A 15,586-nucleotide genomic window follows, 5' to 3' on the forward strand; every position below is an offset into this window, starting at 1 on the left:
AGTTTGATTTCAGATGGAGATGGTGAGAAAACATTGAGGGAAACAATGGTGTCAAAGACAGCTTCGAAGAAGATTAAAGAAGACATCTTAGAAGAAGATTTTAGAAGACAACTAAAACCAATGATGTTATTTTCTGGATTATTATTGTTTAAAATTTCTGGTTTTCAAAATCTAAATAGAGACATATATCTTGTTTATCATAAACAGTTTATGTATAAAACTTACACAAGCTTTGATGATTTTGTAAGATTATAAATAGTAGATGATACAAAGTGGTCAGCTCATTTAACCCATTAATCCATTAAGCTAAATAGGTTGTGGTTTGATCCAAACTCATTTCATCCATTAATCCATTAACTCATTCACCCATTAAACACTAAAACTCAATTGGTTTAGGTTGGTTTGGTTTGGTTTAACCAATTTGACACCCCTAGATGGAAGCTTTGAAGTTCTACACGAAAAAGAACTTCTTGTTTGACCAGATGCATCTGCATTTTAGGGGGCAAGTGGTACATGAAGATGCCACAGAAAGGAAAATGTAGTCAACTTAATCTCAATGTCTGAGTAGAGACCCAAATTATCTGGCTGAAAGCTCCAAACACATGGAGCTACCAAATGCAACCAAGCTTTTAGTATCTAATAAGAGTAGCTCAGAACACGGACTGTTTTAATAATCGTAAGCTCAGTTCTCGAATCAAAGCTCAAAATGTAAATTATCCGCAGGAAAATCATATATCGGAGACGGAGTTGTCCACCCCTAAGATGAATCATTAACCGGGACTTTAGTTTATAGTTTCCACGCTTTTCCATCGTGTTGGACATCTTTGAAAGTAACACCGTCGACAAACTAAACCTTAACAACATACCGTTTTAAGATCAAGCATACAAGGTCTTTTTGCCTTAAGATAAACCTTGAATCTAATTAGAAACACAAAACTTAGCAGCTACTCTCGTAAATGTAGATTTAAAGCTATCCTCATCAGTTCCTCTAAATTGAGTTATTTGCAACTCAGAGCATAGAACCAAGACTGTGTACGAGTCCAGACATTTGAGGATGTCCGGGTCTCTATCATAATCCTAATTCCCCAAAAAGAAAATAAAAATAGAGTTAGATTCATGCCTCTGGACTTGAACTTAATAATGAATGCAAGTAACAACAAGAGACAGAAACTTGTCTTCACCTTTTCAGTTACCACAATGACAGGCTTGGAATTAGATTTTCGCTCTAGTCCCTTTGCTCTCCTCTTCATAGTTTCGACATCCTGCATTTTTCATTACGATAAATCATCAAAGCTGATTTGATTTAAGTAAAAAGAATCTGTATATATTCACGTATATGGCACTAAAATAAATAGAGAATAACGCATAAAATAGCTTTGAAATTAGTAGCATTGTACCTGTGCTTCAAATAAATGATGATCACTAGTCTATCAACATAACCTGCTCCTGTCTGTAAAAGGTATAACCCACTAGTTAGAAACCTAGCATTGCAAAATCTGAATCTTTGTAACAAGTTCCAGTGAGCATGAAACTACATAATAGCACAAAACAACTTACCATCTCGATGCTCTTGACAAATGCGTCAGACGATCCAATTGCGGAAACACATAGCACAGAGGCAAAGCGCAACGCTTCTAAAGCTAGATGTGACTTAGCATTTTTAACATCGAACAGGTATTTGGGCACCATGTTGGAGTAAAAAATCGGTATCGACTTTTTAAATCCTTGTATAATGTTCTCAATATCTCTGAGGCTTTGTTTAGTCATCTGAATGATCAAAAACAACAAACCTCAATAATCATCATCACCAAAAAAAAAGGTGAAATAAACAAAAACGGAAACAGAGAGTTGTCAGCGCACCAAGTCCACGTGGTGTACTACTACAACATCTGCCCGCTCAAGCGCCACAAGAGGTTCACGTAAGGGACCAAGGGGAACCAAATGACCATTTCCCCACGGATTCATCCCGTTAAGCATCACAATCTCAAGATCACGAGACAAACTCCAATGCTATCTACCAAACAAGAGAGCAAGTCTTGAAATGTGCAGTAAACAGCCACAAACAAGGTGACAAAAAAAATCTCAGATTCCTTTTGGTTAATAATATACCTGCATCCCATCATCTAGAACAACTACTCCAATTTTCTGCGAAATGTTCATAGCTTCTGCTCTTTCATAGAGATCAAAGAATGTCCTTATACTAGAAGGATCTACACAGCCATACTTTTCGAAAAACAAAGCAGCAGTAGCTGCTCGGTTTGCACCAATCCCAATCTTTACCGGTCCACCTCGAAGGTGTCTTTCAAGCATTTTGGCTTCATCTCCACCACCATAACCCTGCCAGTGAAGTATTTTTGTGAATTTCACAAGTTAATCGCAATAAAACAACTCTAAAATTCAAAAGTAATATAACAATTAGAAGAAGAATGGGAGGGGATTTACACGAGTGAGGATAAGAGGTGAAAGTCCAGAATCAACGAGGAATTGAGAAATGTATTCCACCATTGGCGTCTTCCCATTACCACCCCAGCTCAGATTCCCAACGCTGATCACCGGAACCGGTAATCTTCAGCATCAAATTTACATTTTTAATTCCAGATACGTTATTATTTCAAATCGATTAAAAAAAAACACAACCTAATTCAAATTGATCGAGTGAGAGAAGAACTCACCGGTGTTTCTGTACTAATGAGAGGCGGTAGAGAGAGCGGCGGATTTGGAGAGCGACTCCATATAGAGAAGAAGCGAGTGTAAGGATGGGAACGAGAGAGCGGTGAAGTGCAGGGGATTTACTATGGTCTCGCGTGTATGCAATTTCGTTCACCACCTTCCGCACCTTCTCCATTGACTTGTTGATTTACTACTCTACTCTGCAGGGCAAACAGAAGCTGTTCGTTTAACCAAGACGGATATTATAAAGTCCGGTTGAAATCCAGTCTTTCGGTTTACAAAAATTGGTACATGAAAAACTATAATAACCGGCACTCATCGGTGTTGGAATTTATGATTAGGAGGATCTCAAGGATCAAATTCAAATTTTTAGTCAACAAATTTCATGAATCATGATGATTTCTGACCAAATTGTATAACATATAAAATTAAATCTGTGCTAACCCGTGAATCTCTTTCAGTTTGCATCTTTACAAATTGGAAAATACAAAAAATATCGATTACATAGCTTCAAGAACTAAAAGTAAATGTATTAACCCTTTTCAAGCTTCGGGGTCTTGGATCTTCGTAGAACACAAACACCACCGTCACAGATGTAGTCCCTAGATCCAGAGGATTCCTTTGCGAAACAGCTGAAAATATTTGAGAAGAAACCCATCAGTCTCTGAATTTAGAGAAACTTTCTGATCACAGACACATCGGCTTTCCAGGTTCTTTGCATCTGTTGTATACATTGTTTGATATATAGAGAGCTTACAAAACTCCAAGATTCATATATCAGAGGTGGAAATTTAAAGATAGGAAGGAGGAGTCAATGGAGGTGTGCTACACAAATAAAATACTGAAAATGAAATGAAACACGTTGCTAATATCATCATGGACCACTAAAGTCTTCCTAACGAACACACCTTTGCTGATGAAGTTGTTGGTTCCAATAATGTTAAACTAATACAACGTATACATATGTGTCAAAGAGAGTTTGTGTTCGCAGTATCCTACCTGAGTTCTTAGAAGGAAACAATGGCTTCCTTCCCTTTAACTCTTCGCCTTCTTCTTTGGCTGTCGTTTCTTTCTGGACTTCTTAAACCCGCCTCCTGTCTCCTGCGGACAACAATAATACAGTTCAATGAATTAGTTCACAGAGAAGGTTAACATTATCAGATGGTATATCAACCAGCTTCAGTAGATGCTGACCTTTTTGTAACATCTATATGCACTTTGACCTGCGAACTCTTGTCCGGTTTTAGAGATATAAACCTACAAGGGCAAGAAAAATCAGAGACTACAAAGTTTCAGACGTCCCTTGCGTCTGCGTGTGTGTTTTACATTTGTTCCAGTTACATAGATTTCTATGTAGTTTTTCTTAATTGTGGAAACAGAAACCTACCTTCCTTCCTTCTGCGGATGTGAACCAGTGACCTGCAGAGCCACTCTTAGCTGATACACGTCTTTTCCCAGCATCCGTTGGAACTGCAGAACTCGTTTTAGGATTCAACCAGCCTCCAGAAGTGTGTGCGCTCTCTTGGCCCTTTGAAACCTTTGACTTTGTTTGCCCTCTTCTGGAGCTTTTGCTGCTAGAGGCTCCAGTTTTCGAGCTCCCTTTGCTGCCAAATTGATTCCTGAAATGGCATTCGAAAGATATGTCAATCCCCAGAAAGCAGAAGATTTTAAGTATCAAAATAAGAAAGGCATTAGGAGTAACCTACATATAATCAACAAGGAACACCTCTCGCTGGCTCTCCCTATCATTGACAATTCCCAGGGGCAAGAAGTTTGGTAACCGCTGTCGAGCTAGATTCTGGATCCTTGGATCACTATGCAAGAAGAAACGATGAGATGGAGGAGAAGGGTGGGACAAATCCAAAAATTGCCCAGTTTGCTGAAAGCCAGTCTCGTTATGATATCCACTATTGCTACTACTTGCCACAGCGCTGCTTTGTTTCTGAGATGCGCTAGTCGTCTTGATAGAGCTAAAATAGTCCTGACAAACATCATCCAAAGCTGGTGTTTGAATCTTGGAACTTGCCGGGCAAAAATCTTTCCACAGATCTTTAATACAGGGGATAGATCCAGGTTCCTTTCTCTTTGGTTTACTTGGAACAGATAGGTTATCCTTTGAGGATGAATTAGTTGTTGTAGTTACTCCGCTTAAATCTCTGCTGGCGGATGGACGGTCATCTTCTGAATCTGAATCTGAATCTAGAAGCTGGAACCTTCGCAGAGGACTACGAGTTGACCTCTGAAACAAGGATGCAACAGAACTAATCCCAGAGCCAGCAGATGCTGGAACATCCGACTGCTTTCTTTTACCCCGGGAGATAGAAGGCTGATTAGACAAGACCCCAGTACCATGAAGTGGTACCCTTGAGCTGCAACTAGAAAAATGACTCCTTGTTGATGCAGGTGCATCTGCATGTAGCAATACAAGAGGGTATATATCAAGATGAAACCAACAAAAGATGGAAGAGTAAATACATCACAAGCAGCCGAGAGAATTTTTGTTAAGCATCTATCCACTTGAGTGGAATGAAACTTAATCAAGTTAAATTAATGTCCATGCAAACACCAAATTCTCAGCCTGAAGACTCCACCAAACCCACTCTACCTACTAGTGTCAACAACTGCAATCAAGTTTTCATCTTTGAACCACATCAAACTGATCCAGATAACTAAAATAGAAGAGGGTTTGCATCAACTTCCTAAATTACTCAATAAACTAGGGATGGTCTTTCAATATCAATGTATCTCCGATCCAAGAAGCCTAAGTTTCCCAGTTTCCCAATGTAATTCGAACATAGACCCAAAGAGTGAAAAGGCTAATTAGCTCATAAAAAGTTTAATAAGAAATCTAACAATGTTCGATTCAATTACATCAGTTAAAGTAAGACCCATATTTCGGAAAGAGGAAACAAAAGCTCAGAATGTAAAATTTACCCGTGTGAGACGAATCCTCTGGAGAAGAAAACTCCTCGATGTCATCATCATCCCGATCCTCCCTGCAACCTAGCAACTCACTAGCCACGCCTCTATCATCTTCCGCAGGACACTTGTTGGGATTAATCCCTCGTCGCAGCCGCTTGAGAACAGGGCTCGCAAAATCTGGTTCAAGCTCCTGATCGGAATCTGGAACCGTGAGTCCCGGCTCTGGCTCTGGCTCAGGCTCGTCCCCAATTAAATGCTCGCCGGAAAAGCTAGGGTTTTGATGGGAATCAGATTGGGGATCCAATGCAGCATCAAGATCAAACCCTAGCGAAAACGATGGCGGCTCAATTGAATCCATGAGAATGAATTAGGGATTGGAGAGGGAGAGGGAGAGGGAGAGGAAGAGTCTTCAAAAGACATGGGAATTGNGGCTCTGGCTCGTCCCCAATTAAATGCTCGCCGGAGAAGCTAGGGTTTTGATGGGAATCAGATTGGGGATCCAATGCAGCATCAAGATCAAACCCTAGCGAAAACGATGGCGGCTCAATTGAATCCATGAGAATGAATTAGGGATTGGAGAGGGAGAGGGAGAGGGAGAGGAAGAGTCTTCAAAAGACATGGGAATTGGGCGCGTTGGTGTGCCAAAGAAGCTTGAGATTTCGTGAAATTTGCCCGCCTCAGCGCACAAATCATCATTTTTAAAATATTTTAAGTGATAGTCTCTCATTCATGCGGTCGGTGATAACTTTTTTCCACTCTAAAAAACAGAACGATATAATAAATGGGCCGTCAAAAACTGAGCCCATAATGAAATTTGGTTGAGCGGTTTCCTAACAACGTCCATCTACTCTAATATCAAGCGTTAGGCATTTTATTTCCAAAACTATATAATTTAGTTCAATTTTAAAAAGTTATTTACACTTTTTACATATTTGTTGCTCGAATTTTCTTACATATTATATCATCCAAGGAGATAAGTGGACCATATTTGTTTTACATAAAAAAAGAAGTGAAATGAATGTGTTTCAAAGGTATATTTATTTATAATTAAAACAAAAGGAACCAAAAAAGAACCGTACCCATTATCATTTTTGTAGGTTTTTCAATCCTAAATGTGTTAGGTTATCCCAACGCAGGATTCTAACACAGGTTTTAGTGGAGAAGAAAAAAAAATTAGATTAAACAAAAAAATGTAAAAGAGACTCTAATATTGCATACTCGATTATGGTTTAAGAGCTTGTACATGTCGAATGTTCGTTGGCTGGACAAAAAAATAGAAGAACCAAAAAAACTTTTGTTTCTCCGACCAAAAAAAAAACATTTCTCTCTCTCGATCTCTTTCTCTCTCAATCTCTCTCTTGGTGTTTCTCTCTCCAAGTACAAGGATTATAGAAAGACAGAAAAAAATCTCTTTGATCCGTCGTCTAGGATTTAAATTTGTATTAGAGGCTTTGAATTGATCGATCAGTAATCAGGCTTTTTGATTGATCCTTGTCGTCAAGCTTTTGATGAATAAGGGTTTATTAATTGATCTGTACTTATGTGTGCGTGTGTGTTTTTCAGGAGGAATTGAAGGAATGGGATCTGTAGTGTCTCTTGCTGCTTGGTGATGCTAATGTAAAGATGACCGAGAGATTACTGTAAGTTTTTTTTTCCAATGTTATATATTACTATAGGGTAGTATTATTGTCTACGACTTTAGAAACTGATCCTGCGGTATTTTGATATATGTGATTGCTGATTTGTGTTGTTTCAATCATAGGATCAAGTCATTGTTTATCAGTAATGACGTTTGATTGATTTGTAATTGTATATATGTATCAGTTGGTCCGACATCAGTATCCGACAGATGAGAAGCCTTGAAGCCATGCCTACCAAGCGATTTCGACAATCTGTAATCGGCTTCAGCTCCCTATGCTGCTGATTTGATGTCTTTCTTCTTGTTGTGTTGTGAGAATTTTAGGTGTTGTGTTGTGTTGTGATGTCTTTAATCATGTGTTGTGTTGTGAGAATTTTAACTTGAAGTCTTGCTTTGTTGTTGTCGTTGATAGTTTCGTTTGTGATACTTAAACACAAATGCTTGGTAGGTTGTTGTAATAGTTAAACACTTAAACTCAGATTTCCAGTTGAGTCAAGATGGTTCTTAAAATGGTTTTGTTCTTATAACATGGTTCTGTTCTTATAAAATGGTTATGTTCTTATAACATAGTTATGTTCTGTTAAAATGGTTTTGTTCTTATAACATGGTTCGTTCTGTTAAAATGGTTCTGTGAGACTTTTCTTATAACAAGGGGGACTTTTCGGGTGATGTCTCATGGTTCTGTTCTTATAAATTGTTTTTGTTCTTATAACATAGTTTTGTTTTGTTAAAATGGTTTTGTTCTTATAACATGGTTATGTTCTGTTGAAATGGTTATGTTCTTATAACATGGTTCTGTTCTTATAAAATGGTTCTGTTCTTATAACATGGTTCTGTTCTTATAAAATGGTTCTGTTCTTATAACATGGTTTTGTTCTGTTTTTAATTCTTATCTCATGTGTTGTTTGCTTATCCTCGGCAGGTTTATGTTCTGCTCTTCTCATGAACCTTGTGATCTCATGTCGGCACAAGAGAACGAAACTGGTATGTGGTTCTGCACAAGAGAATGAAACATAAGTCTTTGTGTTTTTCCTTCCCGTGTACACATTTTGTGTTTTTCCTTCCCATGAACACATTTTGTGTTTTTCTTTCCACAATTATTGTTCAATAAACTTGTATATATAGCAAACTAGAATCAGCTACTCTTGATTGTAAGCACTCTTATATTCAATCTGCTTCATTTTCAAGTTTCAAATATTTTCTCATCCCAACTCACTCTCAAATACAATAATAATTTTATATCTTAAATACAATAATTTTATAAACATATATCTCAAATGCAATAATTTCATATTCTAATTTAAATTTTTTATTTTCAAAAAAAAAATTAAATTAAAAGACTCAAAATAAGAACCCACCATTAGAAGGAAAACTTTTAATTAACAATCACAAAGTTCTTAATCTACTCAAAACACAAAATCTATTAATAAATAATCTTAAGAGACCCTAAAATATATCCCCATTGGAGTTGCCTTTATATCATTATTGTTGGTCGACATGAACTTTTGGCATTTATTTTTGTTCTATCTTCTTTGCGTGTAAGCTAAGGATCTTTTCTCCCCTTTGTCTTTTTTGGTCACCACCCCAATTTACTGTTTTAAGCTTTTTCTCTAACTTTTCATTTGCCTTTCTTTTTTCTTTAATTTTGGTTAGTTTTACTTTCACGATTTTTCAAATATTGAATTTATATTGCTACCATTCAAAAAGAAAAAAAGAGCAGATTATCCGCAAATCCAGAACACAACTATAATAAAATAAAGGTTTTTGGGGACAAGACAACAAAAATAATTTAATTACATATTGGAATTGGACAAGACAACAGACCGAAGTACTGTTTTAATCCAATCTGAAATAAAAAATCAACGCATTCACACGAGATATAAGCAGGGGCAATTTGGTCATCGACGTGGCATCCCCGCTTAGCTATAAGATTTCCTTTTTCCCACTGAATCTGAAAGAAAGAAAAGATCCTCTCCTCTTCTTAGATATGGAAAAGTGGGCAAGGTCGCTGCTCCTCCTTACATTGTCTCTGTTAATAATCTTCGCTTCTGTGGCGGCAGATGATTACGTCCGGCCTAAACCTCGTGAAGCCTTGCAATTTCCATGGGAACAAAAGTCCTCTTCTCAACCCGAGCAGGTACTAATTTAGAGACTCCCTTGTGCTCCTCTGTTCTTGATTTGATCCGTTTCCGAAAAAAATCATGTTTTGTATGGTCTGATCTCTGTCTATTCTTATACTGCATGTGGGTCTCATTTCTGTTTTACATGAAAAATCCGATTTTTTTGGGGTTGATTAATACATACTCTAGAGAATCCCATTTGCTCATGTCCTGAAGTCGTTTTCAAATGGATAAATCTGATTATTCTGTATTGTTTGCTCCTACAATTAGTACACAATTTGCTTAAAATATATAACAATGGAGATTAATTTTTATATATGTTACTGATGTTTAAATGAAGTTATTGCTATGTAGTGCATGATTCAGTTGATATTGAACATCATCCATCATAGGTTCTCTTTTCATATCGATTTGGTCATGTTTCTACTTGCAGGTGCATATCTCATTGGCTGGAGATAAACATATGCGAGTGACTTGGGTTACGAGTGACAAATCATCTCCTTCCTTTGTTGAATATGGAACATCTCCCGGGAAATACTCGTATCTTGGGCAAGGAGAAAGCACCTCCTACAGCTATATAATGTACAGGTCAGGGAAGATACATCATACAGTCATCGGGCCATTGGAAGCGGACACTCTTTATTACTACCGTTGTGGCGGAGAAGGACCTGAATTCCATCTGAAAACACCACCAGCTCATTTCCCGATTACTTTTGCTGTGGCTGGGGATCTTGGACAAACCGGTTGGACCAAGTCGACTCTAGATCATATCGATCAATGCAAATACGCTGTGCAACTACTTCCCGGGGATCTTTCTTACGCTGACTATATGCAGCACAAGTGGGACACGTTTGGGGAGCTGGTTCAGCCTCTGGCAAGTGTGAGGCCGTGGATGGTGACACAAGGAAACCATGAGAAAGAGAATATTCCTTTTATAGTTGATGAGTTTGTATCTTTCAACTCGAGGTGGAAGATGCCGTATGAGGAAAGTGGATCGAATTCAAATCTTTATTATTCTTTTGAGGTTGCGGGTGTACATGCCATCATGCTTGGCTCATACACTGATTACGATCGCTACTCAGATCAATACCGTTGGTTAAAGGTGACAATTCTTACTTATCATCCTTTTGCTATGTCTATATACCTTTTGTTGCTACATGTGCAGGTCTAACTCTACGCAGTTAGTAACCATAGCACTGTGTTGTTCTATGACATGGTAGATTCTAGATTCAGCTGTCACTGCTTCCTATCAGCAGATGCTGTTTTAGTTCGTGGACTTTATTTTGGTGTTATCTATGATATGTGTAGGCTGATCTAGCAAAGGTGGACCGAGAAAGAACTCCGTGGCTAATAGTACTCTTCCATGTACCATGGTATAACAGTAACGATGCCCATCAGCATGAANCAAGCTTTTGATGAATAAGGGTTTATTAATTGATCTGTACTTATGTGTGCGTGTGTGTTTTTCAGGAGGAATTGAAGGAATGGGATCTGTAGTGTCTCTTGCTGCTTGGTGATGCTAATGTAAAGATGACCGAGAGATTACTGTAAGTTTTTTTTTCCAATGTTATATATTACTATAGGGTAGTATTATTGTCTACGACTTTAGAAACTGATCCTGCGGTATTTTGATATATGTGATTGCTGATTTGTGTTGTTTCAATCATAGGATCAAGTCATTGTTTATCAGTAATGACGTTTGATTGATTTGTAATTGTATATATGTATCAGTTGGTCCGACATCAGTATCCGACAGATGAGAAGCCTTGAAGCCATGCCTACCAAGCGATTTCGACAATCTGTAATCGGCTTCAGCTCCCTATGCTGCTGATTTGATGTCTTTCTTCTTGTTGTGTTGTGAGAATTTTAGGTGTTGTGTTGTGTTGTGATGTCTTTAATCATGTGTTGTGTTGTGAGAATTTTAACTTGAAGTCTTGCTTTGTTGTTGTCGTTGATAGTTTCGTTTGTGATACTTAAACACAAATGCTTGGTAGGTTGTTGTAATAGTTAAACACTTAAACTCAGATTTCCAGTTGAGTCAAGATGGTTCTTAAAATGGTTTTGTTCTTATAACATGGTTCTGTTCTTATAAAATGGTTATGTTCTTATAACATAGTTATGTTCTGTTAAAATGGTTTTGTTCTTATAACATGGTTCGTTCTGTTAAAATGGTTCTGTGAGACTTTTCTTATAACAAGGGGGACTTTTCGGGTGATGTCTCATGGTTCTGTTCTTATAAATTGTTTTTGTTCTTATAACATAGTTTTGTTTTGTTAAAATGGTTTTGTTCTTATAACATGGTTATGTTCTGTTGAAATGGTTATGTTCTTATAACATGGTTCTGTTCTTATAAAATGGTTCTGTTCTTATAACATGGTTCTGTTCTTATAAAATGGTTCTGTTCTTATAACATGGTTCTGTTCTTATAAAATGGTTCTGTTCTTATAACATGGTTTTGTTCTGTTTTTAATTCTTATCTCATGTGTTGTTTGCTTATCCTCGGCAGGTTTATGTTCTGCTCTTCTCATGAACCTTGTGATCTCATGTCGGCACAAGAGAACGAAACTGGTATGTGGTTCTGCACAAGAGAATGAAACATAAGTCTTTGTGTTTTTCCTTCCCGTGTACACATTTTGTGTTTTTCCTTCCCATGAACACATTTTGTGTTTTTCTTTCCACAATTATTGTTCAATAAACTTGTATATATAGCAAACTAGAATCAGCTACTCTTGATTGTAAGCACTCTTATATTCAATCTGCTTCATTTTCAAGTTTCAAATATTTTCTCATCCCAACTCACTCTCAAATACAATAATAATTTTATATCTTAAATACAATAATTTTATAAACATATATCTCAAATGCAATAATTTCATATTCTAATTTAAATTTTTTATTTTCAAAAAAAAAATTAAATTAAAAGACTCAAAATAAGAACCCACCATTAGAAGGAAAACTTTTAATTAACAATCACAAAGTTCTTAATCTACTCAAAACACAAAATCTATTAATAAATAATCTTAAGAGACCCTAAAATATATCCCCATTGGAGTTGCCTTTATATCATTATTGTTGGTCGACATGAACTTTTGGCATTTATTTTTGTTCTATCTTCTTTGCGTGTAAGCTAAGGATCTTTTCTCCCCTTTGTCTTTTTTGGTCACCACCCCAATTTACTGTTTTAAGCTTTTTCTCTAACTTTTCATTTGCCTTTCTTTTTTCTTTAATTTTGGTTAGTTTTACTTTCACGATTTTTCAAATATTGAATTTATATTGCTACCATTCAAAAAGAAAAAAAGAGCAGATTATCCGCAAATCCAGAACACAACTATAATAAAATAAAGGTTTTTGGGGACAAGACAACAAAAATAATTTAATTACATATTGGAATTGGACAAGACAACAGACCGAAGTACTGTTTTAATCCAATCTGAAATAAAAAATCAACGCATTCACACGAGATATAAGCAGGGGCAATTTGGTCATCGACGTGGCATCCCCGCTTAGCTATAAGATTTCCTTTTTCCCACTGAATCTGAAAGAAAGAAAAGATCCTCTCCTCTTCTTAGATATGGAAAAGTGGGCAAGGTCGCTGCTCCTCCTTACATTGTCTCTGTTAATAATCTTCGCTTCTGTGGCGGCAGATGATTACGTCCGGCCTAAACCTCGTGAAGCCTTGCAATTTCCATGGGAACAAAAGTCCTCTTCTCAACCCGAGCAGGTACTAATTTAGAGACTCCCTTGTGCTCCTCTGTTCTTGATTTGATCCGTTTCCGAAAAAAATCATGTTTTGTATGGTCTGATCTCTGTCTATTCTTATACTGCATGTGGGTCTCATTTCTGTTTTACATGAAAAATCCGATTTTTTTGGGGTTGATTAATACATACTCTAGAGAATCCCATTTGCTCATGTCCTGAAGTCGTTTTCAAATGGATAAATCTGATTATTCTGTATTGTTTGCTCCTACAATTAGTACACAATTTGCTTAAAATATATAACAATGGAGATTAATTTTTATATATGTTACTGATGTTTAAATGAAGTTATTGCTATGTAGTGCATGATTCAGTTGATATTGAACATCATCCATCATAGGTTCTCTTTTCATATCGATTTGGTCATGTTTCTACTTGCAGGTGCATATCTCATTGGCTGGAGATAAACATATGCGAGTGACTTGGGTTACGAGTGACAAATCATCTCCTTCCTTTGTTGAATATGGAACATCTCCCGGGAAATACTCGTATCTTGGGCAAGGAGAAAGCACCTCCTACAGCTATATAATGTACAGGTCAGGGAAGATACATCATACAGTCATCGGGCCATTGGAAGCGGACACTCTTTATTACTACCGTTGTGGCGGAGAAGGACCTGAATTCCATCTGAAAACACCACCAGCTCATTTCCCGATTACTTTTGCTGTGGCTGGGGATCTTGGACAAACCGGTTGGACCAAGTCGACTCTAGATCATATCGATCAATGCAAATACGCTGTGCAACTACTTCCCGGGGATCTTTCTTACGCTGACTATATGCAGCACAAGTGGGACACGTTTGGGGAGCTGGTTCAGCCTCTGGCAAGTGTGAGGCCGTGGATGGTGACACAAGGAAACCATGAGAAAGAGAATATTCCTTTTATAGTTGATGAGTTTGTATCTTTCAACTCGAGGTGGAAGATGCCGTATGAGGAAAGTGGATCGAATTCAAATCTTTATTATTCTTTTGAGGTTGCGGGTGTACATGCCATCATGCTTGGCTCATACACTGATTACGATCGCTACTCAGATCAATACCGTTGGTTAAAGGTGACAATTCTTACTTATCATCCTTTTGCTATGTCTATATACCTTTTGTTGCTACATGTGCAGGTCTAACTCTACGCAGTTAGTAACCATAGCACTGTGTTGTTCTATGACATGGTAGATTCTAGATTCAGCTGTCACTGCTTCCTATCAGCAGATGCTGTTTTAGTTCGTGGACTTTATTTTGGTGTTATCTATGATATGTGTAGGCTGATCTAGCAAAGGTGGACCGAGAAAGAACTCCGTGGCTAATAGTACTCTTCCATGTACCATGGTATAACAGTAACGATGCCCATCAGCATGAAGGTGATGACATGATGGCAGAAATGGAGCCTTTGCTTTATGCGAGCGGTGTTGATATCGTATTTACTGGTCATGTCCATGCTTATGAACGCACGGTATGCTTAAAATTGTGTTAGTTTCTTTTATGCGTCATCAGAAAAATCATGTCAGCTATGGTATTAATTGGTTAATTGTGCTGTTCAACAGAAACGTGTCAACAATGGTAAATCAGATCCATGTGGTCCCATACACATAACCATAGGTGATGGAGGAAACAGAGAAGGGTTGGCTCGCAAGTAATTCCTCAAACTGGTTACTTAATGCTTTATCAAATTTCATTTTTTCTATGTTATAAGTAAAAACTATGAACAAGAATCCTCTGATGTGTCCATAATCATCTTAGTGTCTGAGATTCTTGAGATGAAACTAATCACACTTTGGATGCCGTAGTTTTATGATGAAAGTAGTTGATAAATTTATATTAAAAGGGGATCATGGTTGTTAACTTTCAGGTACAAAGATCCATCGCCAGAGTGGTCAGTATTCAGGGAAGCGAGCTTTGGACATGGGGAGCTACAGATGGTGAATTCAAGCCACGCGCTATGGACCTGGCATAGGAACGACGATGACGAGCCAACAAGGTCTGATGAAGTTTGGTTAAACTCTCTTGTGAACTCGGGATGTGTGAAGAAAAGGCATGAAGAAGAACTCAGGAAAATGCTCTTGGAACCATAAAGTGAGATTTGTAGTGAAATAGTATGTCATTAAGTAAGTATATATAGAAACCTTATAAAGCTTGTCATCAAACTCCATAGACAATCATAGTTCCAACTTTCATAATTTTGTAAACTTGAACTCTCTGTTTTGTGTTGTTTTCCCATATTTATAATCAAAAGGTCTCTAGAAGCACACACAAGTCGCAACCTTTACGGGTTCAACGAATGTATCATACAAAAACAAACAATGTTGAAAAATTCTCTTCACTTGTATTAGGTACAACAACTGTCATTATCTTTAAATACCAAAACATTCGATCATCACATTAATCTATAATAAATTAAAGTAATGAGATAACAAATAGGCCATTAAATTAAAAATGATGGACCGTAAGTGGGGGATTAGTTGTCTAAATACCGTTGACGAAAGAACA

General features: G+C 37.3%; 4 protein-coding genes and 2 long non-coding RNA genes across 6 annotated transcripts; 4 read left to right on the forward strand and 2 right to left on the reverse strand.

The window, feature by feature from the left end:
• Positions 734 to 3,298, reverse strand: LOC104785458 (probable tetraacyldisaccharide 4'-kinase, mitochondrial). The gene is given in 10 exon segments (XM_010510686.2): positions 734 to 1,077; positions 1,182 to 1,262; positions 1,398 to 1,426; positions 1,429 to 1,450; positions 1,558 to 1,767; positions 1,861 to 2,010; positions 2,110 to 2,337; positions 2,443 to 2,566; positions 2,673 to 2,870; positions 3,208 to 3,298. Coding segments are annotated over 9 exon segments (1,176 nt in total). The 5' UTR covers positions 2,846 to 2,870; positions 3,208 to 3,298; the 3' UTR covers positions 734 to 918.
• LOC104785443 lies at positions 2,971 to 6,004 on the reverse strand. The gene is made up of 6 exons (XM_010510666.1): positions 5,605 to 6,004; positions 4,377 to 5,079; positions 4,058 to 4,289; positions 3,865 to 3,927; positions 3,670 to 3,771; positions 2,971 to 3,302 (listed from the first exon to the last, which is right to left on the reverse strand). Exons 1-5 carry the CDS (start codon positions 5,948 to 5,950, stop codon positions 3,706 to 3,708), a joined length of 1,410 nt encoding a protein of 469 aa, XP_010508968.1. The 5' UTR covers positions 5,951 to 6,004; the 3' UTR covers positions 2,971 to 3,302; positions 3,670 to 3,705.
• Positions 6,691 to 8,428, forward strand: LOC104785468. Its single transcript, XR_767368.2, has 3 exons — positions 6,691 to 7,232; positions 7,417 to 7,486; positions 8,154 to 8,428. It is a non-coding gene; the product is annotated as an uncharacterized LOC104785468 (long non-coding RNA).
• On the forward strand, positions 9,174 to 10,767 carry LOC104705881 (purple acid phosphatase 18). Its single transcript, XM_010421976.2, has 3 exons — positions 9,174 to 9,368; positions 9,785 to 10,453; positions 10,660 to 10,767. The coding sequence occupies exons 1-3, from the start codon at positions 9,219 to 9,221 to the stop codon at positions 10,765 to 10,767; spliced, it is 927 nt and encodes a 308-aa protein (XP_010420278.1). The 5' UTR covers positions 9,174 to 9,218.
• On the forward strand, positions 10,777 to 12,132 carry LOC104785492. The gene is made up of 3 exons (XR_767373.1): positions 10,777 to 10,898; positions 11,083 to 11,152; positions 11,858 to 12,132. It is a non-coding gene; the product is annotated as an uncharacterized LOC104785492 (long non-coding RNA).
• LOC104785481 (purple acid phosphatase 18) lies at positions 12,879 to 15,361 on the forward strand. The gene is made up of 5 exons (XM_010510704.2): positions 12,879 to 13,072; positions 13,489 to 14,157; positions 14,364 to 14,552; positions 14,644 to 14,732; positions 14,949 to 15,361. Exons 1-5 carry the CDS (start codon positions 12,923 to 12,925, stop codon positions 15,169 to 15,171), a joined length of 1,320 nt encoding a protein of 439 aa, XP_010509006.1. The 5' UTR covers positions 12,879 to 12,922; the 3' UTR covers positions 15,172 to 15,361.

Source organism: Camelina sativa, chromosome 1, assembly GCF_000633955.1.
Source record: "Camelina sativa cultivar DH55 chromosome 1, Cs, whole genome shotgun sequence".
In the NCBI taxonomy this organism is placed as follows: domain Eukaryota; kingdom Viridiplantae; phylum Streptophyta; class Magnoliopsida; order Brassicales; family Brassicaceae; genus Camelina; species Camelina sativa.